At 57.1% G+C, this 21,435-nt stretch overlaps 2 protein-coding genes across 5 annotated transcripts in view; one reads left to right on the top strand and one right to left on the bottom strand.

Moving 5' to 3' along the window:
• Nucleotides 1-943: 943 nt before the first annotated feature.
• Nucleotides 944-12,716, top strand: LOC148662340 (E3 ubiquitin-protein ligase TRIM11-like). 4 transcript variants are annotated; one of them, XM_088631897.1, is made up of 8 exons: nt 944-1,114; nt 4,404-5,034; nt 5,338-5,433; nt 6,078-6,317; nt 7,197-7,219; nt 7,358-7,473; nt 11,033-11,567; nt 12,170-12,716. In XM_088631897.1, the coding sequence occupies exons 2-8, from the start codon at nt 4,432-4,434 to the stop codon at nt 12,189-12,191; spliced, it is 1,635 nt and encodes a 544-aa protein (XP_088488023.1). In that variant the 5' UTR covers nt 944-1,114; nt 4,404-4,431; the 3' UTR covers nt 12,192-12,716. The 4 variants fall into 4 exon arrangements, with proteins under 4 accessions (XP_088488023.1, XP_088488026.1, XP_088488024.1 ...); XM_088631900.1 differs by lacking the exon at nt 12,170-12,716 and adding an exon at nt 12,050-12,163; XM_088631898.1 differs by lacking the exon at nt 12,170-12,716 and adding an exon at nt 11,627-11,790.
• Nucleotides 12,717-13,089: 373 nt separating this feature from the next.
• LOC148662339 (1-acyl-sn-glycerol-3-phosphate acyltransferase alpha-like) overlaps nt 13,090-21,435 on the bottom strand; it is a 10,846-nt gene continuing 2,500 nt past the window's right edge. The window contains exons 2-7 of the mRNA XM_088631988.1: nt 17,960-18,145; nt 17,279-17,412; nt 16,521-16,696; nt 16,338-16,433; nt 16,144-16,216; nt 13,090-15,433 (exon numbers count right to left, since the gene is read on the bottom strand). Of these exons, the coding sequence (XP_088488114.1) occupies nt 15,267-15,433; nt 16,144-16,216; nt 16,338-16,433; nt 16,521-16,696; nt 17,279-17,412; nt 17,960-18,144 (831 nt within the window). The 5' untranslated portion in view covers nt 18,145 and the 3' untranslated portion in view covers nt 13,090-15,266. The remainder of the gene's footprint in view (nt 15,434-16,143; nt 16,217-16,337; nt 16,434-16,520; nt 16,697-17,278; nt 17,413-17,959; nt 18,146-21,435) is intronic.

Genomic DNA, 21,435 nt, shown 5'->3' with positions numbered 1-21,435 from the left:
TTTGTGCGGTGTTGTCAGTGCGGTGTTGTCAGTACAGTATTGTCAGTGCAGTGTTGTCAGTGCAGTGTCGTCAGTGCAGTGTTGCAGTGCAGTGTTGTAGTACAGTGTTGTCAGTGCAGTGTTGTCAGTGCAGTGTCGTCAGTGCAGTGTCGTCAGTGCAGTGTCGTCAGTACAGTGTTGTCAGTGCAGTGTTGTCAGTGTAGTGTTGTCAGTGCAGTGTTGTCAGTGCAGTGTTGTCAGTGCAGTGTTGCCAGTGCAGTGTTGTCAGTGCAGTGTCGTCAGTGCAGTGTCGTCAGTGCAGTGTTGTAGTACAGTGTTGTCAGTGCAGTGTTGTCAGTACGGTGTTGTCAGTGCAGTGTTGTCAGTGCAGTGTTGTCAGTACAGTGTTGTCAGTGCAGTGTTGCCAGTGCAGTGTTGCCAGTACAGTGTTGTCAGTGCAGTGTTGTCAGTACAGTGTTGTCAGTGCAGTGTTGCCAGTGCAGTGTTGCCAGTGCAGTGTTGTCAGTACAGTGTTGTCAGTGCAGTGTTGTCAGTACAGTGTTGTCAGTGCAGTGTTGCAGTACAGTGTTGTCAGTGCAGGCTGCATGTCGACTCCTGCATCTGTAAATAAGCTGCTTCTCCTCTCCAGCAGAGGGTGACAGAATCAGGCTGATTAAACTGGACCTTGACGCTAACAACAACTTAACAGCTTCTCACAGCTTGTCGAACCCCAAATCCTGCAGGCACACACACTGACCCCTCCAGGACCAGGACTGGACACACACACTGACCCCTCCAGGACCAGGACTGGACACACACACTGACCCCTCCAGGACCAGGACTGGACACACACACACTGACTGACCCCTCCAGGACCAGGACTGGACACACACTGACTGACTGACTGACTGACCCCTCCAGGAGCAGGACTGGACAGCCCTGAGCTCAAGACACTGGTCACCCTACATGAAGAGAAACGCTGGTGACCGGACTCCGCAGAGCCGCCAGGAGGAGGAGGAGGAGGTGGTGGAGGAAGTTCATTCACGCCCTCTGAGAGAGGGGGCAGAGTCACAGGAAGTCAGCTCACACGCTGGTGTGACTGCAGAGAGAGAGCGCTCAGGCAGGACGCAGAGAGGTGAGTTTTACACCGAGCTCTCGATGTGTCCTCCTTCTGGCTTCTGAATTCATTCATACAGCTCCTCTCCCTCGCTGTGTCTCCCGTCCTGCTGTGTGTGTTTATGACTGAGGGGCTCCCTGTGCTCTCCTCTCTCTCACTGTGTCTCCCGTCCTGCTGTGTGTGTTTATGACTGAGGGGCTCCCTGTGCTCTCCTCTCTCTCTCACTGTGTCTCCTGTCCTGCTGTGTGTGTTTATGACTGAGGGGCTCCCTGTGATCTCCTCTCTCTCACTGTGTCTCCTGTCCTGCTGTGTGTGTTTATGACTGAGGGGCTCCCTGTGATCTCCTCTCTCTCACTGTGTCTCCTGTCCTGCTGTGTGTGTTTATGACTGAGGGGCTCCCTGTTGCTCTTTCCAGCTGAGTCCTGTCTGTATGAACCCCTCTCTCTCTCAGTGCAGTGTTCATGTACTGGAGTGTCCAGTCAGTGTGTCTGTATGAACCCCTCTCTCTCTCAGTGCAGTGTTCATGTACTGGAGTGTCCAGTCAGTGTGTCTGTATGAACCCCTCTCTCTCTCAGTGCAGTGTTCATGTACTGGAGTGTCCAGTCAGTGTGTCTGTATGAACCCCTCTCTCTCTCAGTGCAGTGTTCATGTACTGGAGTGTCCAGTCAGTGTGTGTGTATGAACCCCTCTCTCTCTCAGTGCAGTGTTCATGTACTGGAGTGTCCAGTCAGGGTGTGTGTGTATGAACCCCTCTCTCTCTCAGTGCAGTGTTCATGTACTGGAGTGTCCAGTCAGTGTGTCTGTATGAACCCCTCTCTCTCTCAGTGCAGTGTTCATGTACTGGAGTGTCCAGTCAGTGTGTCTGTGTGAACCCCTCTCTCTCTCAGTGCAGTGTTCATGTACTGGAGTGTCCAGTCAGTGTGTGTGTGTGAACCCCTCTCTCTCTCAGTGCAGTGTTCATGTACTGGAGTGTCCAGTCAGGGTGTCTGTGTGAACCCCTCTCTCTCTCAGTGCAGTGTTCATGTACTGGAGTGTCCAGTCAGTGTGTGTGTATGAACCCCTCTCTCTCTCAGTGCAGTGTTCATGTACTGGAGTGTCCAGTCAGTGTGTCTGTGTGAACCCCTCTCTCTCTCAGTGCAGTGTTCATGTACTGGAGTGTCCAGTCAGTGTGTGTGTATGAACCCCTCTCTCTCTCAGTGCAGTGTTCATGTACTGGAGTGTCCAGTCAGTGTGTCTGTGTGAACCCCTCTCTCTCTCAGTGCAGTGTTCATGTACTGGAGTGTCCAGTCAGTGTGTCTGTATGAACCCCTCTCTCTCTCAGTGCAGTGTTCATGTCCTGGAGTGTCCAGTCAGTGTGTGTGTATGAACCCCTCTCTCTCTCAGTGCAGTGTTCATGTACTGGAGTGTCCAGTCAGTGTGTCTGTATGAACCCCTCTCTCTCAGTGCAGTGTTCATGTACTGGAGTGTCCAGTCAGTGTGTGTGTATGAACCCCTCTCTCTCTCAGTGCAGTGTTCATGTACTGGAGTGTCCAGTCAGTGTGTCTGTATGAACCCCTCTCTCTCTCTCAGTGCAGTGTTCATGTACTGGAGTGTCCAGTCAGTGTGTGTGTATGAACCCCTCTCTCTCTCAGTGCAGTGTTCATGTACTGGAGTGTCCAGTCAGTGTGTCTGTGTGAACCCCTCTCTCTCTCAGTGCAGTGTTCATGTACTGGAGTGTCCAGTCAGTGTGTCTGTATGAACCCCTCTCTCTCAGTGCAGTGTTCATGTACTGGAGTGTCCAGTCAGTGTGTGTGTATGAACCCCTCTCTCTCTCAGTGCAGTGTTCATGTACTGGAGTGTCCAGTCAGTGTGTCTGTATGAACCCCTCTCTCTCTCTCAGTGCAGTGTTCATGTACTGGAGTGTCCAGTCAGTGTGTGTGTATGAACCCCTCTCTCTCTCAGTGCAGTGTTCATGTACTGGAGTGTCCAGTCAGTGTGTGTGTATGAACCCCTCTCTCTCTCAGTGCAGTGTTCATGTACTGGAGTGTCCAGTCAGTGTGTCTGTATGAACCCCTCTCTCTCTCTCAGTGCAGTGTTCATGTACTGGAGTGTCCAGTCAGTGTGTGTGTATGAACCCCTCTCTCTCTCAGTGCAGTGTTCATGTACTGGAGTGTCCAGTCAGTGTGTCTGTGTGAACCCCTCTCTCTCTCAGTGCAGTGTTCATGTACTGGAGTGTCCAGTCAGTGTGTCTGTATGAACCCCTCTCTCTCAGTGCAGTGTTCATGTACTGGAGTGTCCAGTCAGTGTGTGTGTATGAACCCCTCTCTCTCTCAGTGCAGTGTTCATGTACTGGAGTGTCCAGTCAGTGTGTCTGTATGAACCCCTCTCTCTCTCTCAGTGCAGTGTTCATGTACTGGAGTGTCCAGTCAGTGTGTGTGTATGAACCCCTCTCTCTCTCAGTGCAGTGTTCATGTACTGGAGTGTCCAGTCAGTGTGTGTGTATGAACCCCTCTCTCTCTCAGTGCAGTGTTCATGTACTGGAGTGTCCAGTCAGTGTGTCTGTATGAACCCCTCTCTCTCTCTCAGTGCAGTGTTCATGTACTGGAGTGTCCAGTCAGTGTGTCTGTATGAACCCCTCTCTCTCTCAGTGCAGTGTTCATGTACTGGAGTGTCCAGTCAGTGTGTCTGTATGAACCCCTCTCTCTCTCAGGTCAGTGTTCATGTACTGGAGTGTCCAGTCAGTGTGTCTGTATGAACCCCTCTCTCTCTCAGTGCAGTGTTCATGTACTGGAGTGTCCAGTCAGTGTGTCTGTGTGAACCCCTCTCTCTCTCAGTGCAGTGTTCATGTACTGGAGTGTCCAGTCAGTGTGTCTGTATGAACCCCTCTCTCTCAGTGCAGTGTTCATGTACTGGAGTGTCCAGTCAGTGTGTCTGTATGAACCCCTCTCTCTCAGTGCAGTGTTCATGTACTGGAGTGTCCAGTCAGTGTGTGTGTGTATGAACCCCCCTCTCTCTCAGTGCAGTGTTCATGTACTGGAGTGTCCAGTCAGTGTGTCTGTGTGAACCCCTCTCTCTCTCAGTGCAGTGTTCATGTACTGGAGTGTCCAGTCAGTGTGTCTGTGTGAACCCCTCTCTCTCTCAGTGCAGTGTTCATGTACTGGAGTGTCCAGTCAGTGTGTCTGTGTGAACCCCTCTCTCTCTCAGTGCAGTGTTCATGTACTGGAGTGTCCAGTCAGTGTGTGTGTATGAACCCCTCTCTCTCTCAGTGCAGTGTTCATGTACTGGAGTGTCCAGTCAGTGTGTGTGTATGAACCCCTCTCTCTCTCAGTGCCGTGTTCAGGTGTACAGAAGTGGGGATGACATCAGTGGAGGAGGCGGGGCTGGCCCAGAGCCTGGCCAGTGAGGTGACGTGCCCGCTGTGCTCCGCCCTCTTCTCCGACCCGGTCCGGCTGGACTGCGAGCACAACTACTGCCGCCAGTGCATCCTGGACTACTGGAAAGAGGGAGGAGGAGGAGGAGGAGGAGGGGGCGAGGGCGAGGGGGGCTACACCTGCCTGCTGTGCCGCGAGATCTTCCCCCAGTTCACCCTGAAGAGCAACAAGCTGCTGGCCAAGATCGTGGAGCGGGTCCGCGGGCTGGGCCTGCAGTACCGCCGGACGGCACCAGGGGGCGACGCCGGCCGGCCGCCGCCGCCGCCGCCCGCGCCCGCCTCGCTCCCGGGCCCCGCGGAGGGGCAGGGGCCGGGGGAGAGGGGCGCAGGCCAGCAGGGCGGGGGCGGGGGGAGGGAGGGGGCAGGGGCAGGGGCAGGAGGAGGGGCAGGCGGGTGCCCCACCCACAGCGAGCCCCTGAAAGTGTACTGCCTGGAGGAGAGCGTGGCCATCTGCGTGGTGTGCGCCGTCTCCAAGGAGCACAAGACTCACAGCCTGGCGCCCCTGGAGGAGGTCCTCACACAGTGCGAGGTGAGAGAGACGAGTCCAGACCCTCACACAGAGAGAGGAGTCCAGACCCTCACACAGACCCCAGAGACACTCCTCACACAGAGAGAGGAGTCCAGACCCTCACACAGACCCCAGAGACACTCCTCACACAGAGAGAGGAGTCCAGACCCTCACACGGACCCCAGAGACACTCCTCACGCAGAGAGAGGAGTCCAGACCCTCACACAGACCCCAGAGACGCTCCTCACACAGAGAGAGGAGTCCAGACCCTCACACAGACCCCAGAGACGCTCCTCACACAGAGAGAGACTATGTCTCTTGCAGGATAATTTCCTGGAGGCTCTGCGAGACTTCGAGAAGCAGAAGGAGCGAGTGGAGACTTTTCAGCTCGAGAAGGAGAAGGAGATCCAGGAGCTGAAGGTGAGAGGCGGGAAGCGCTGTGAGTGTGAGTGCGAGTGTGAGAGTGCGAGTGTGAGAGTGCGAGTGTGAGAGTGCGAGTGTGAGAGTGCGAGTGTGAGTGTGAGAGTGTGCGAGTGTGAGAGTGTGCGAGTGTGAGAGTGTGAGAGTGTGCGAGTGTGAGAGTGTGCGAGTGTGAGAGTGTGCGAGTGTGCGAGTGTGCGAGTGTGCGAGTGTGAGAGTGCGAGTGCGAGTGCGAGAGTGCGAGTGCGAGAGTGCGAGTGCGAGAGTGCGAGAGTGCGAGTGCGAGAGTGCGAGTGCGAGAGTGCGAGTGCGAGAGTGCGAGTGAGAGTGCGAGAGTGCGAGAGTGTGAGAGTGTGAGAGTGTGAGAGTGTGAGAGTGTGAGAGTGTGAGAGTGTGAGAGTGTGTGTGAGTGTGTGTGTGAGTGTGTGTGTGAGTGTGTGTGTGAGAGTGTGTGTGAGAGTGAGAGTGAGAGTGAGAGTGAGTGTGTGTGTGAGTGTGTGTGTGAGAGTGAGAGAGAGTGTGAGAGTGTGAGAGTGTGAGAGTGTGAGTGTGAGAGTGTGAGTGTGAGTGAGAGTGTGAGAGCGTGTGTGTGTGTGCCGATCTCCCAGAGTGCCGCAGCGCTGACCCCCTCCCGCCCCGCGCAGGAGTCGGCCGCCGCCCTGAGGGCGGGCATCGTGACCCAGGTGGACGCGCTCCTGCAGTTCCTGGAGGGGGAGAAGGGGGCGCTGTGCTCCCGCCTGGACTCCGACCTGGACCGCCTGCTGGGCCTCCGGCGGGTGGCGGCCGGCCGCGCCGCCCAGGAAGTGGCCGGCCTGCTGCAGGAAGTGACGTCGCTCCGGGGCCGGCTGGGCCAGGAGGTGCGCCACGCCCCGGCCCTCATCAAGGCAAGTCACTGCCCGTCCCTGGAGCGAGTTAACGAGGTAACGAGGTAGCGAGTTAACGAGGTAACGAGTTAACGAGGTAGCGAGGTTGTCACTGTCCCCATGGGAGGGTGAGGAATCCAGATTGTAGGCGCAATGAATGAATCAGCCAGCAGCCACGTCACCCTGCAGCTCCCAGCTCACAGCCCCCTGGAGCCCAACAGGGGGAGCCTGGCCAGTACCTGGAGGGGAGACTCCTGGGAGAGGTGTGAGTGGGGCCAGCAGGGGGCGCTCTCACCCAGCTCACAGCCCACTGGAGCCCAGCAGGGGGCGCTCTCACCCAGCTCACAGCCCCACTGGAGCCCAGCAGGGGGAGCCTGGCCAGTACCTGGAGGGGAGACTCCTGGGAGAGGTGTGAGTGGGGCCAGCAGGGGGCGCTCTCACCCTGCGGTCTGTGTGGGTCCTGATGCCCCAGTATAGCGACGGGGGACACTGGACTGTAAACAGACGCCGTCCTCCGGATGAGACGTCAAACCGCGGTCCTGACTCTCTGTGGTCATGAACAATCCCGGGGTGTCTCTCGACAAGAGTAGGGGTGTCACATTTCCCATGGGCCCTTACCAGTCATGGCCTCCTGATCACCCCCCTCTCTGAACTGGCCTCATCCCTCTGCTCTCCTCCCCCTGAGAGCTGCTGTGTGTGAGAGGACTGGAGCCTCATGCAGGTGGGGTACACACTGCTGGAGCAGGAGGGGATCCCCATGACCTGTAAAGCGCTTTGAGTGAAGTGTCCAGAAAAGCGCTATATAAGTGTAAGCTATTGTTATTATTATTATTATTATTATTATTATTATTATTATTATTATTAATGAGTTGCCCTGCTCCCTGCGCGCTGTCTCAGCAGGACCTGCAGGAGATGACGCAGAGGTGAGGACGTGTATTCCGAGACCCCTCTCCCCTCTTCGCCCGCGGCCCTGGCCCGGGACTACGTGTCCCAGAGCGCACCTCTGCGGGCCGGCGGCGCGGCCTGATGATGTCGGCTCTCCCCCCCCCCGTGTGTCGCAGGCTGAGGGCGCCGCTGGCCGTGCCCGAGGCCGCCGGAGGGCAGCTGGACCTGGGCCTGTACGGGGGGCCCCTACAGTGGGCCGTGTGGAGGAGAATGAGGCAGGTGCTGGACCCAGGTGAGCCGCGGGGGGCGGGGCGCGGGGCGCGGGGGGGCTGCCCTCAGGTGCCCTGCTGCAGTCGCAGCCTGTCTGCGGTTCCCTCTCTGAGTCAGCGTGGCAGGAAACTGCCGAGTCAGGCGAGAGGAGAGGAGAGGCTGCAGCAGGTGTTTCTCTCATAAACAGGATACACACACACACACACACTGCACAGTCACCGAGTTCATAAACAACACACACACACACACACACATTGCACAGTCACCGAGTTCATAAACAACACACACACACACACACACACACACTGCACAGTCACCGAGTTCATAAACAACACACACACAGTCCCAGTGCAGTAGACCAGTCCTGTTACAATAGGAGCTCCAGTCCCAGAAGTCCCAGTAGACCAGTCTGTTACAGTAGGAGCTCCAGTCCCAGTCCAGTAGACCAGTCTGTTACAATAGGAGCTCCAGTCCCAGTGCAGTAGACCAGTCTGTTACAGTAGGAGCTCCAGTCCCAGTGCAGTAGACCAGTCTGTTACAATAGGAGCTCCAGTCCCAGTGCAGTAGACCAGTCTGTTACAGTAGGAGCTCCAGTCCCAGTCCAGTAGACCAGTCTGTTACAGTAGGAGCTCCAGTCCCAGTACAGTAGACCAGTCTGTTACAATAGGAGCTCCAGTCGCAGTGCAGTAGACCAGTCTGTTACAATAGGAGCTCCAGTCCCAGTGCAGTAGACCAGTCTGTTACAGTAGGAGCTCCAGTCCCAGTGCAGTAGACCAGTCTGTTACAGTAGGAGCTCCAGTCCCAGTACAGTAGAGCAGTCTGTTACAGTAGGAGCTCCAGTCCCAGTCCAGTAGACCAGTCTGTTACAATAGGAGCTCCAGTCCCAGTGCAGTAGACCAGTCTGTTACAGTAGGAGCTCCAGTCCCAGTGCAGTAGACCAGTCTGTTACAATAGGAGCTCCAGTCCCAGTGCAGTAGAGCAGTCTGTTACAGTAGGAGCTCCAGTCCCAGTACAGTAGACCAGTCTGTTACAATAGGAGCTCCAGTCCCAGTCCAGTAGCCAGTCTGTTACAATAGGAGCTCCAGTCCCAGTCCAGTAGAACAGTCTGTTACAATAGGAGCTCCAGTCCCAGTAGTCCCAGTAGACCAGTCTGTTACAATAGGAGCTCCAGTCCCAGTCCAGTAGCCAGTCTGTTACAATAGGAGCTCCAGTCCCAGTAGTCCCAGTAGACCAGTCTGTTACAGTAGGAGCTCCAGTCCCAGTCCAGTAGACCAGTCTGTTACAATAGGAGCTCCAGTCCCAGTCCAGTAGCCAGTCTGTTACAATAGGAGCTCCAGTCCCAGTAGTCCCAGTAGACCAGTCTGTTACAGTAGGAGCTCCAGTCCCAGTCCAGTAGAGCAGTCTGTTACAGTAGGAGCTCCAGTCCCAGTGCAGTAGACCAGTCTGTTACAGTAGGAGCTCCAGTCCCAGTCCAGTAGACCAGTCTGTTACAGTAGGAGCTCCAGTCCCAGTACAGTAGACCAGTCTGTTACAGTAGGAGCTCCAGTCCCAGTACAGTAGACCAGTCTGTTACAGTAGGAGCTCCAGTCCCAGTGCAGTAGAGCAGTCTGTTACAGTAGGAGCTCCAGTCCCAGTCCAGTAGACCAGTCTGTTACAATAGGAGCTCCAGTCCCAGTGCAGTAGAACAGTCTGTTACAATAGGAGCTCCAGTCCCAGTGCAGTAGACCAGTCTGTTACAATAGGAGCTCCAGTCCCAGTACAGTAGACCAGTCTGTTACAGTAGGAGCTCCAGTCCCAGTGCAGTAGAGCAGTCTGTTACAGTAGGAGCTCCAGTCCCAGTCCAGTAGACCAGTCTGTTACAGTAGGAGCTCCAGTCCCAGTCCAGTAGACCAGTCTGTTACAGTAGGAGCTCCAGTCCCAGTGCAGTAGAGCAGTCTGTTACAATAGGAGCTCCAGTCCCAGTGCAGTAGAACAGTCTGTTACAATAGGAGCTCCAGTCCCAGTGCAGTAGACCAGTCTGTTACAGTAGGAGCTCCAGTCCCAGTACAGTAGAGCAGTCTGTTACAATAGGAGCTCCAGTCCCAGTAGTCCCAGTAGACCAGTCTGTTACAATAGGAGCTCCAGTCCCAGTCCAGTAGCCAGTCTGTTACAATAGGAGCTCCAGTCCCAGTAGTCCCAGTAGACCAGTCTGTTACAGTAGGAGCTCCAGTCCCAGTCCAGTAGACCAGTCTGTTACAATAGGAGCTCCAGTCCCAGTCCAGTAGCCAGTCTGTTACAGTAGGAGCTCCAGTCCCAGTAGTCCCAGTAGACCAGTCTGTTACAGTAGGAGCTCCAGTCCCAGTGCAGTAGACCAGTCTGTTACAGTAGGAGCTCCAGTCCCAGTACAGTAGACCAGTCTGTTACAATAGGAGCTCCAGTCCCAGTACAGTAGACCAGTCTGTTACAGTAGGAGCTCCAGTCCCAGTACAGTAGACCAGTCTGTTACAGTAGGAGCTCCAGTCCCAGTACAGTAGACCAGTCTGTTACAGTAAGGTGATAGTAAGAGTGAAACTCCTCTCGGTGTGTGTGTGTGTCTGTGGTTTTGCGCGGTGTGTTACAGTTGAGCGAGGCCCTGCTGTGTCTCTCAGAATAGAGCCTGGGTCTCTCTCCCGCCTCTGTCTTTTTCCGAGTGGGCGGGCGAGCAATCGCTTCACGAGTTAACAGCACTCACACACACACACACACCTGCACGCAGTCACCACAGGAGCAGAGCTGCACGAGCACGACCCTCGGCCTCCTCTCCGTGCACGGCTTCACACAGAGAGTGGTGGGGGTGGGGAACAGGCTGCCCAGCCCTGTGGTTGAAGCCGATACCCTGGCTTCTCTCCAGACACAGCTGGGTGAGCTCCTCCAGTCAGGACAGGAGGCTCTTCTGTACACAGAGGGGGGTGGGGGTGGGGAACAGGCTGGATGAGCTCCTCCAGTCAGGACAGGAGGCTCTACTGTACACAGAGGGGGGTGGGGGTGGGGAACAGGCTGGATGAGCTCCTCCAGTCAGGACAGGAGGCTCTACTGTACACAGAGGGGGGTGGGGGTGGGGAACAAGCTGCCCAGCCCTGTGGTTGAAGCCAATACCCTGGCTTCTCTCCAGACACAGCTGGGTGAGCTCCTCCAGTCAGGACAGGAGGCTCTACTGTACACAGAGGGGGGTGGGGGTGGGGAACAAGCTGGGTGAGCTCCTCCAGTCAGGACAGGAGGCTCTACTGTACACAGAGGGGGGTGGGGGTGGGGAACAGGCTGCCCAGCCCTGTGGTTGAAGCCGATACCCTGGCTTCTCTCCAGACACAGCTGGGTGAGCTCCTCCAGTCAGGACAGGAGGCTCTGCTGTACACAGAGGGGGGTGGGGGTGGGGAACAAGCTGCCCAGCCCTGTGGTTGAAGCCGATACCCTGGCTTCTCTCCAGACACAGCTGGGTGAGCTCCTCCAGTCAGGACAGGAGGCTCTGCTGTACACAGAGGGGGGTGGGGGTGGGGAACAAGCTGCCCAGCCCTGTTGCTGAGTTATTATTATTATTATTATGATGATTATTTTGTTGCCCGCAGCGCCGTGCCCCCTGACCCTCGACCCCGCCACGGCCAACCCCTTCCTGTCGCTGTCGGCGGACCTGACGGCGGCCCGGTACAGCCACGCCCCCCGCGAGCCGCCGGCGCCGCCCGGGGGGGTCCCCTCCAGCCCCCCGGCCAGCCCCCCCGCCAGCCCCCCGGCGCCGGCCGAGCGCTTCGAGGTCACGCCCTGCGCGCTGGCCCGCCAGGCCTTCTCGCGCGGCCGCCACTACTGGGAGGTGGACGTGGGCGACCGGCCGGACTGGGACGTGGGCGTGGCCGAGGCGGGGGCCGAGCGCAGCGGCTGGGTGGTCCTGGCGCCCGACGGCGGCTTCTGGACGGTGGGGGGGCGGGCCTGCCGCCGCGTGGGGGTCTTCCTGGACTGCGAGGGGGGGCAGCTCTCCTTCTACGACGCCGACCGCATGGAGCCCCTGCTCACCTACGCCGGGGCGCCCTTCGGGGAGCCCCTGTACCCCTTCTTCTACCCCAGCGCCGACCCCCGCGCCGAGCCGCTGCGGCTGCTGAACCCCCGGGAGTGAGCCCCCCCTCCTGCTGAACCCCGAGAGTGAGCCCCCCCTCCTGCTGAACCCCGAGAGTGAGCCCCCCCTCCTGCTGAACCCCGGGAGTGAGCCTCCCCTCCTGCTGAACCCCGGGAGTGAGCCCCCCCTCCTGCTGAACCCCGAGAGTGAGCCCCCCCTCCTGCTGAACCCCGAGACTGAGCCTCCCCTCCTGCTGAACCCAGAGAGTGAGCCTCCCCCTCCTGCTGAACCCAGAGAGTGAGCCCCCCCTCCTGCTGAACCCCGGGAGTGAGCCCCCCCTCCTGCTGAACCCCGAGAGTGAGCCCCCCCTCCTGCTGAACCCCGGGAGTGAGCCCCCCCTCCTGCTGAACCCCGGGAGTGAACCCCCCCTCCTGCTGAACCCCGAGAGTGAACCCCTGTACCTGCTGAACCCCAAGAGTGAGCCCCCCCCCTCCTGCTGAACCCCGAGAGTGAACCCCTGTACCTGCTGAACCCCGAGAGTGAGCCCCCCCTCCTGCTGAACCCCGAGAGTGAACCCCTGTACCTGCTGAACCCCGAGAGTGAGCCCCCCCTCCTGCTGAACCCCGAGAGTGAACCCCTGTACCTGCTGAACCCCGAGAGTGAGCCCCCCCTCCTGCTGAACCCCGAGAGTGAGCCCCCCTCTCCTGCTGAACCCCGAGAGTGAGCCCCCCCTCCTGCTGAACCCCGAGAGTGAACCCCTGTACCTGCTGAACCCCAAGAGTGAGCCCCCCCCCTCCTGCTGAACCCCGAGAGTGAACCCCTGTACCTGCTGAACCCCGAGAGTGAACCCCCCCCTCCTGCTGAACCCCGAGAGTGAGCCCCCCCTCCTGCTGAACCCCGAGAGTGAACCCCTGTACCTGCTGAACCCCGAGAGTGAACCCCCCCCTCCTGCTGAACCCCGAGAGTGAGCCCCCCCTCCTGCTGAACCCCAAGAGTGAGCTCCCCTCCTGCTGAACCCCGAGAGTGAACCCCTGTACCTGCTGAACCCCGAGAGTGAACCCCCCCCTCCTGCTGAACCCCGAGAGTGAACCCCCCCCTCCTGCTGAACCCCGAGAGTGAGCCCCCCCTCCTGCTGAACCCCAAGAGTCTCCTCTCCGCTCGGCCTCGCAGTGACCTCTGTGTGGAATAAAAGAGCTCTCCTCTGAGGACTGTGTCAGAGTGGACTGTCCTGAGACAGGCTGTCTGTGTGTGTGAGAGAGAGAGAGACAGGGTGTGTGTGTGTGAGAGAGAGAGAGAGACAGGCTTGTCTGTGTGTGTGAGAGAGAGAGAGACAGGCTGTCTGTGTGTGTGTGAGAGAGAGAGAGAGACAGGCTGTCTGTGTGTGAGAGAGGAGAGAGAGAGACAGGCTGTCTGTGTGTGTGTGTGTGAGAGAGAGAGACAGGCTGTCTGTGTGTGTGTGTGTGAGAGAGAGAGAGACAGGCTGTCTGTGTGTGAGAGAGGAGAGAGAGAGACAGGCTGTCTGTGTGTGTGTGAGAGAGAGACAGGGTGTGTGCGAGAGAGAGACAGAGCCCAGGCAGGTACAATCACAACACAAGTTTTATTTCAAGGGATAGCACATCTCCCACAGACACCATTGTGAGCAGAGAGGAAGAGAGCACACACACACACACACACACACACACACACACACACACACACACACTGACTACAGGGCCAAGAGAAGGTTCGCTTGCTTTACTCAAAACACACAAACCATGACCGAAGTTTGGCAATGAAAGATTTCTGTCCCTCTTCTCTGTAAATTCAGCTCAGATACTTTCAGTGATTTGTATTCCTTACGCGAAGGGTGGTGGGGGTGTGGAGCAAGCTGCCCAGCTGTGTTCTTGACGACGATACAACAGATTCCTTCTAGAAACATCTCGATGAGATCTTCAGAGCAGCCAGTTACCAGTGCTCACACTAACTAACTGGATGGGTCCTCTACTGCCCTCTGGTGGTCTGTATTGAGAAATCACTTGTTTACACAGAGGGGGGCGGGGGTGGGGAACAAGCTGCCCAGCCCTGTGGTTGAAGCCGATACCCTGGCTTCTCTCCAGACACAGCTGGGTGAGCTCCTCCAGTCAGGACAGGAGGCTCTTCTGTACACAGAGGGGGGTGGGGGTGGGGAACAGGCTGCCCAGCCCTGTGGTTGAAGCCGATACCCTGGCTTCTCTCCAGACACAGCTGGGTGAGCTCCTCCAGTCAGGACAGGAGGCTCTGCTGTACACAGAGGGGGGTGGGGGTGGGGAACAAGCTGCCCAGCCCTGTGGTTGAAGCCGAAAGATCGACTATGACCTCGCAGTCCGGGTCGGGTTCTGCACCAGCAGCCCCGGCGCCCAGCTGCTCGGGGGCAGGAGAGAGGCTGCAGCACCAGGGGGGACACCCGGTCAAGCGAGGACCTCAGGCAGCGGAGGGCATCCCCGTGACCTTTGCCCTCCCGACCCCCGGTGTCTGAGACCGCATGCCCGCTCCCTGGAGCCCCCCTGTGGACCAACTCGTGGGAGAGACCAGCAGCCAGGACTGGAACTGGGAGTCTCTGGACGAGAGAGGGCCAGTCAGGCAGGGGGTCAGTCAGTGTGTCAGGGGGTCAGTCAGGCAGGGGGTCAGTCAGTGTGTCAGAGGGTCAGTCACTGTGTCAGAGGGTCAGTCAGTGTGTCAGAGGGTCAGTCAGGTAGGGGGTCAGTCACTGTGCCAGGGGGTCAGTCAGTGTGTCAGAGGGTCAGTCAGGCAGGGGGTCAGTCAGTGTGTCAGAGGGTCAGTCAGTGTGTCAGAGGATCAGTCAGTGTGTCAGAGGGTCAGTCAGGCAGGGGGTCAGTCAGTGTGTCAGAGGGTCAGTCACTGTGTCAGAGGGTCAGTCAGGCAGGGGGTCAGTCAGTGTGTCAGAGGGCCAGTCAGGCAGGGGGTCAGTCAGTGTGTCAGAGGGTCAGTCAGGCAGGGGGTCAGTCAGTGTGTCAGAGGGTCAGTCACTGTGTCAGAGGGTCAGTCAGGCAGGGGGTCAGTCAGTGTGTCAGAGGGTCAGTCAGGCAGGGGGTCAGTCAGTGTGTCAGAGGGTCAGTCACTGTGTCAGAGGGTCAGTCAGGCAGGGGGTCAGTCAGTGTGCCAGAGGGTCAGTCAGGCAGGGGGTCAGTCAGTGTGTCAGAGGGTCAGTCAGGCAGGGGGTCAGTCAGTGTGTCAGAGGGTCAGTCACTGTGTCAGAGGGTCAGTCAGGCAGGGGGTCAGTCACTGTGTCAGAGGGTCAGTCAGGCAGGGGGTCAGTCAGTGTGTCAGAGGGTCAGTCACTGTGTCAGAGGGTCAGTCAGGCAGGGGGTCAGTCAGTGTGTCAGAGGATCAGTCAGGCAGGGGGTCAGTCAGTGTGCCAGAGGGTCAGTGTGCCAGAGGGCCAGTCACTGTGTCAGAGGGTCAGTCACTGTGTCTGAGGGCCAGTCACTGTGTCAGAGGGTCAGTCACTGTATCAGAGTGTCAGTGTGCCAGAGGGCCAGTCAGGCAGGGGGTCAGTCAGTGTGTCAGAGTGTCAGTGTGCCAGAGGGCCAGTCAGGCAGGGGGTCAGTCAGTGTGTCAGAGTGTCAGTGTGCCAGCCGGTCAGTGTGTCAGAGGATTGGTCAGTGTCTCAGAGCGTCACCCAATCAGAGTGTTGGCAGTGGGTTTGTCGGTCAGGGTGTCAGTCTGTGCACCAGACACCCAGCTGACCCATGTGTGCTGTTTGCTTGTTCAGTCTTTCAGTGTGTAGCGTGTTGTGTGTCGGTGGGTGTGTGTTGTGTGTCCTGGGAAATCCGGGTGAAGACAGACAACATGATTTCACGAGTGTCTTCAGTCAGCTGGGGCACCGAGTCCGCAGACAGACCACACGTCTGGATAGGAGGGAGGATAACAACATGGCACGTTCCTGAGAGAGAGAGAGGGGTTAATACACACACACTGACTGGACACTCCAGTACATGAACACTGCACTGAGAGAGAGAGGGGTTCACACACACACTGACTGGACACTCCAGTACATGAACACTGCACTGAGAGAGAGAGGGGTTCATACAGACACACTGACTGGACACTCCAGTACATGAACACTGCACTGAGAGAGAGAGGGGTTCACACACACACACTGACTGGACACTCCAGTACATGAACACTGCACTGAGAGAGAGGGGGTTCATACAGACACACTGACTGGACACTCCAGTACATGAACACTGCACTGAGAGAGAGAGGGGTTCATACACACACACTGACTGGACACTCCAGTACATGAACACTGCACTGAGAGAGAGAGGGGTTCATACACACACACTGACTGGACACTCCAGTACATGAACACTGCACTGAGAGAGAGAGGGGTTCATACACACACACTGACTGGACACTCCAGTACATGAACACTGCACTGAGAGAGAGAGGGGTTCATACACACACACTGACTGGACACTCCAGTACATGAACACTGCACTGAGAGAGAGAGAGGGGTTCATACACACACACTGACTGGACACTCCAGTACATGAACACTGCACTGAGAGAGAGAGGGGTTCATACAGACACACTGACTGGACACTCCAGTACATGAACACTGCACTGAGAGAGAGATCTTGAATACCATACCTTTGTTAAACTTTTTCTGCTTTTTATCATAGAAGTCTTTATAGGACGACATCACTACAGGAACAATGGGCACCTGAAAGACAGAGTCAGTCTCTGTACTGAACAGCGATTCTTCGAAACAGCCGGCCGACCAAATCCTCGCCCTCGTCCAGAAAAAACTTACATAAAAAAACTACATTTCCCAGCATGCTCACCTGCGCCTGTACGGCCAGGTGAAAGGCCCCCCTCTTGAAGGGGAGCATGGAGCCATCGTGGTTTCGGGTTCCTTCTGGGAATATCCAGACCCTCACCTGCGGAGAGACGGAGGGCGTGAACCATCGATCCGGAGGGGAGGCTCTCCTCCTCGCCTCTCCCAGACCGGCCGGCCCGTCACTCACGTCTTCCTTCAGCAGGCCCTTCGCTGTGTCGCTGAGGACCTCGATGGCGTCGTCGGTTTTCCTGCGATTGATGAAGACGACTCCGGCCAGCCAGCAGGCCAGTCCAGCTGAGCCGGCGTATAGGAGCTCTCGTTTCGCCACGGGAACGCAACGCGGAGGTAATACTTCCATCAACCCTAGAAAACACAGGCACATAGATCACAGGGAGACGAGTACAGACCCCAGAGACACTCCTCACACGGAGAGAGGAGCCCAGACCCTCACACAGACCCCAGAGACACTCCTCACACAGAGAGAGGAGTCCAGACCCTCACACAGACCCCAGAGACACTCCTCACACAGAGAGAGGAGCACAGACCCTCACACAGACCCCAGAGACGCTCCTCACACAGAGAGAGGAGTCCAGACCCTCACACAGACCCCAGAGGCACTCCTCACACAGAGAGAGGAGTCCAGACCCTCACACAGACCCCAGAGACACTCCTCACACAGAGAGAGGAGTCCAGACCCTCACACAGACCCCAGAGACACTCCTCACACAGAGAGAGGAGTCCAGACCCTCACACAGACCCCAGAGGCACTCCTCACACAGAGAGAGGAGTCCAGACCCTCACACAGACCCCAGAGGCACTCCTCACACAGAGAGAGGAGTCCAGACCCTCACACAGACCCCAGAGACACTCCTCACACAGAGAGAGGAGTCCAGACCCTCACACAGACCCCAGAGACGCTCCTCACGCAGAGAGAGGAGTACAGACCCAGCAGGTCCAGGGAGCTCTGGTGGTTGGAGACGACGACGTAGGAGCCAGTCTGTGGGAAGTTCTCCCAGCCCGTCACCTCCACGCGGATCCGGTACAAGTACTTGAGATGCAGGAGCATGAACTGCAGGACCCTGGGGGAGGGAGAGGGAGAGGGGAGAGCGGTGTCTCGTCTTCTGCGGAGTCAGGAATCGCGCGATACGGATCGCTTGAGCAGCCTGTAGCGCGTCGCGAGCTGAGCGTGTATCATCTACAGACGTTATACCGTTGGAAACCAACCGAACCGTCCTGGGAGCGGGAGGCCAGCGCGCGCCGAACCCGGCAGTGACGTCCTGTACCCAGAAGGCAGTGCGCCTGACCGCGGTGTGGAATTCTGGGATATGGGATGAAGACCACACAAGGAGGGGGTGAAGAAGACCACACAGGCAGGGGGTGAGGAAGACCAGACAGGCAGGGGGATGAGGAAGACCAGACAGGCAGGGGGTGAGGGGGTGAGGAAGACCAAACAGGTAGGGGGGTGTGAGGAAGACCACACAGATAGTGGTGGGAGTGAGGAAGACCACACAGGCGGGGGTGGGGATGAGGAAGACCTGACAGGCAGGGGTGGGGGTGAGGAAGACCACACAGGCAGGAAGGGGGGCGGGGGTGAGGAAGACGGCCCGGGCCCACGGCGTCACTCACTTCATGTTGTCCACGTGGCGCCCCCTGGCGGCGCAGATGGGCACTGCGAGCACGGCCAGCGCCAGGATCCAGCCGTAGAAGAAGCCCAGTTTGCAGTAGTACCTGAAGGAGGGGCTCCACTCGTACAGCAGGGGCAGCAGCACCAGCACAGCCACCAGCAGGAGCTGGGCCGAGCACAGCTCCATCCTGGGAGAGAGACAGAGGGGTTAGCACACACACTGCACTGAGCACAGCTCCATCCTGGGAGAGACAGGGGGGTTAGTATAGTACACACACTGCACTGAGCACAGCTCCATCCTGGGAGAGACAGAGGGGTCAGTATAGTACACACTGCACTGAGCACAGCTCCATCCTGGGAGAGAGACAGGGGGGTTAGTATAGTACACACTGCACTGAGCACAGCTCCATCCTGGGAGAGACAGAGGGGTTAGTATAGTACACACTGCACTGAGCACAGCTCCATCCTGGGAGAGAGACAGGGGGGTTTGTATAGTACACACTGCACTGAGCACAGCTCCATCCTGGGAGAGAGACAGGGGGGTTTGTATAGTACACACTGCACTGAGCACAGCTCCATCCTGGGAGAGACAGAGGGGTCAGTATAGTACACACTGCACTGAGCACAGCTCCATCCTGGGAGAGACAGGGGGGTTAGTATAGTACACACTGCACTGAGCACAGCTCCATCCTGGGAGAGACAGAGGGGTTAGTATAGTACACACTGCACTGAGCACAGCTCCATCCTGGGAGAGACAGAGGGGTTAGTATAGTACACACTGCACTGAGCACAGCTCCATCCTGGGAGAGACAGAGGGGTTAGTATAGTACACACTGCACTGAGCACAGCTCCATCCTGGGAGAGACAGGGGGGTTAGTATAGTACACACACTGCACTGAGCACAGCTCCATCCTGGGAGAGACAGGGGGGTTAGTATAGTACACACTGCACTGAGCACAGCTCCATCCTGGGAGAGACAGGGGGGTTAGTATAGTACACACTGCACTGAGCACAGCTCCATCCTGGGAGAGACAGGGGGGTTAGCACACACACTGCACTGAGCACAGCTCCATCCTGGGAGAGACAGAGGGGTTAGTATAGTACACACACTGCACTGAGCACAGATCCATCCTGGGAGAGACAGGGGGGTTAGTATAGTACACACTGCACTGAGCACAGATCCATCCTGGGAGAGACAGAGGGGTTAGTATAGTACACACTGCACTGAGCACAGCTCCATCCTGGGAGAGACAGAGAGGTTAGTATAGTACACACACTGCACTGAGCACAGCTCCATCCTGGGAGAGACAGGGGGGTTAGTATAGTACACACTGCACTGAGCACAGCTCCATCCTGGGAGAGACAGGGGGGTCAGTATAGTACACACTGCACTGAGCACAGCTCCATCCTGGGAGAGACAGAGAGGTTAGTATAGTACACACTGCACTGAGCACAGATCCATCCTGGGAGAGAGACAGAGGGGTTAGTATAGTACACACTGCACTGAGCACAGATCCATCCTGGGAGAGAGACAGAGGGGTTAGTATAGTACACACTGCACTGAGCACAGCTCCATCCTGGGAGAGACAGAGGGGTTAGTATAGTACACACTGCACTGAGCACAGATCCATCCTGGGAGAGACAGAGGGGTTAGTATAGTACACACTGCACTGAGCACAGCTCCATCCTGGGAGAGACAGGGGGGTTAGTATAGTACACACACTGCACTGAGCACAGATCCATCCTGGGAGAGAGACAGGGGGGTTAGTATAGTACACACTGCACTGAGCACAGCTCCATCCTGGGAGAGACAGAGGGGTTAGCACACACACTGCACTGAGCACAGCTCCATCCTGGGAGAGACAGAGGGGTTAGTATAGTACACACTGCACTGAGCACAGATCCATCCTGGGAGAGACAGGGGGGTTAGTATAGTACACACACTGCACTGAGCACAGATCCATCCTGGGAGAGACAGAGGGGTTAGTATAGTACACACTGCACTGAGCACAGCTCCATCCTGGGAGAGACAGGGGGGTTAGTATAGTACACACACTGCACTGAGCACAGATCCATCCTGGGAGAGAGACAGGGGGGTTAGTATAGTACACACTGCACTGAGCACAGCTCCATCCTGGGAGAGACAGAGGGGTTAGCACACACACTGCACTGAGCACAGCTCCATCCTGGGAGAGACAGGGGGGTCAGTATAGTACACACACTGCACTGAGCACAGCTCCATCCTGAGAGAGACAGAGGGGTTAGTATAGTACACACTGCACTGAGCACAGCTCCATCCTGGGAGAGACAGAGGGGTCAGTATAGTACACACTGCACTGAGCACAGCTCCATCCTGGGAGAGACAGAGGGGTTAGTATAGTACACACACTGCACTGAGCACAGCTCCATCCTGGGAGAGACAGAGGGGTTAGCACACACACTGCACTGAGCACAGCTCCATCCTGGGAGAGAGACAGAGGGGTCAGTATAGTACACACTGCACTGAGCACAGCTCCATCCTGGGAGAGACAGAGGGGTTAGTATAGTACACACTGCACTGAGCACAGATCCATCCTGGGAGAGAGACAGAGGGGTCAGTATAGTACACACTGCACTGAGCACAGCTCCATCCTGGGAGAGACAGAGGGGTTAGTATAGTACACACTGCACTGAGCACAGCTCCATCCTGGGAGAGACAGAGGGGTCAGTATAGTACACACTGCACTGAGCACAGCTCCATCCTGGGAGAGACAGAGGGGTTAGTATAGTACACACACTGCACTGAGCACAGCTCCATCCTGGGAGAGACAGAGGGGTTAGTATAGTACACACTGCACTGAGCACAGATCCATCCTGGGAGAGACAGAGGGGTTAGTATAGTACACACTGCACTGAGCACAGCTCCATCCTGGGAGAGACAGGGGGGTCAGTATAGTACACACTGCACTGAGCACAGCTCCATCCTGGGAGAGAGACAGGGGGGTTAGTATAGTACACACTGCACTGAGCACAGCTCCATCCTGGGAGAGAGACAGAGGGGTTAGTATAGTACACACTGCACTGAGCACAGCTCCATCCTGGGAGAGACAGAGGGGTTAGTATAGTACACACTGCACTGAGCACAGCTCCATCCTGGGAGAGACAGAGGGGTTTGTATAGTACACACTGCACTGAGCACAGCTCCATCCTGGGAGAGACAGGGGGGTTAGTATAGTACACACTGCACTGAGCACAGCTCCATCCTGGGAGAGACAGGGGGGTTAGTATAGTACACACACTGCACTGAGCACAGCTCCATCCTGGGAGAGACAGGGGGGTTAGTATAGTACACACACTGCACTGAGCACAGCTCCATCCTGGGAGAGACAGGGGGGTTAGCACACACACTGCACTGAGCACAGCTCCATCCTGGGAGAGACAGAGGGGTTTGTATAGTACACACTGCACTGAGCACAGATCCATCCTGGGAGAGACAGAG

This window comes from Lepisosteus platostomus, chromosome 5 (assembly GCF_059453375.1).
Source record: "Lepisosteus platostomus isolate fLepPlt1 chromosome 5, fLepPlt1.hap1, whole genome shotgun sequence".
NCBI classification, from domain to species: domain Eukaryota; kingdom Metazoa; phylum Chordata; class Actinopteri; order Semionotiformes; family Lepisosteidae; genus Lepisosteus; species Lepisosteus platostomus.
This window is presented reverse-complemented; position numbering and strand designations above follow the sequence as displayed.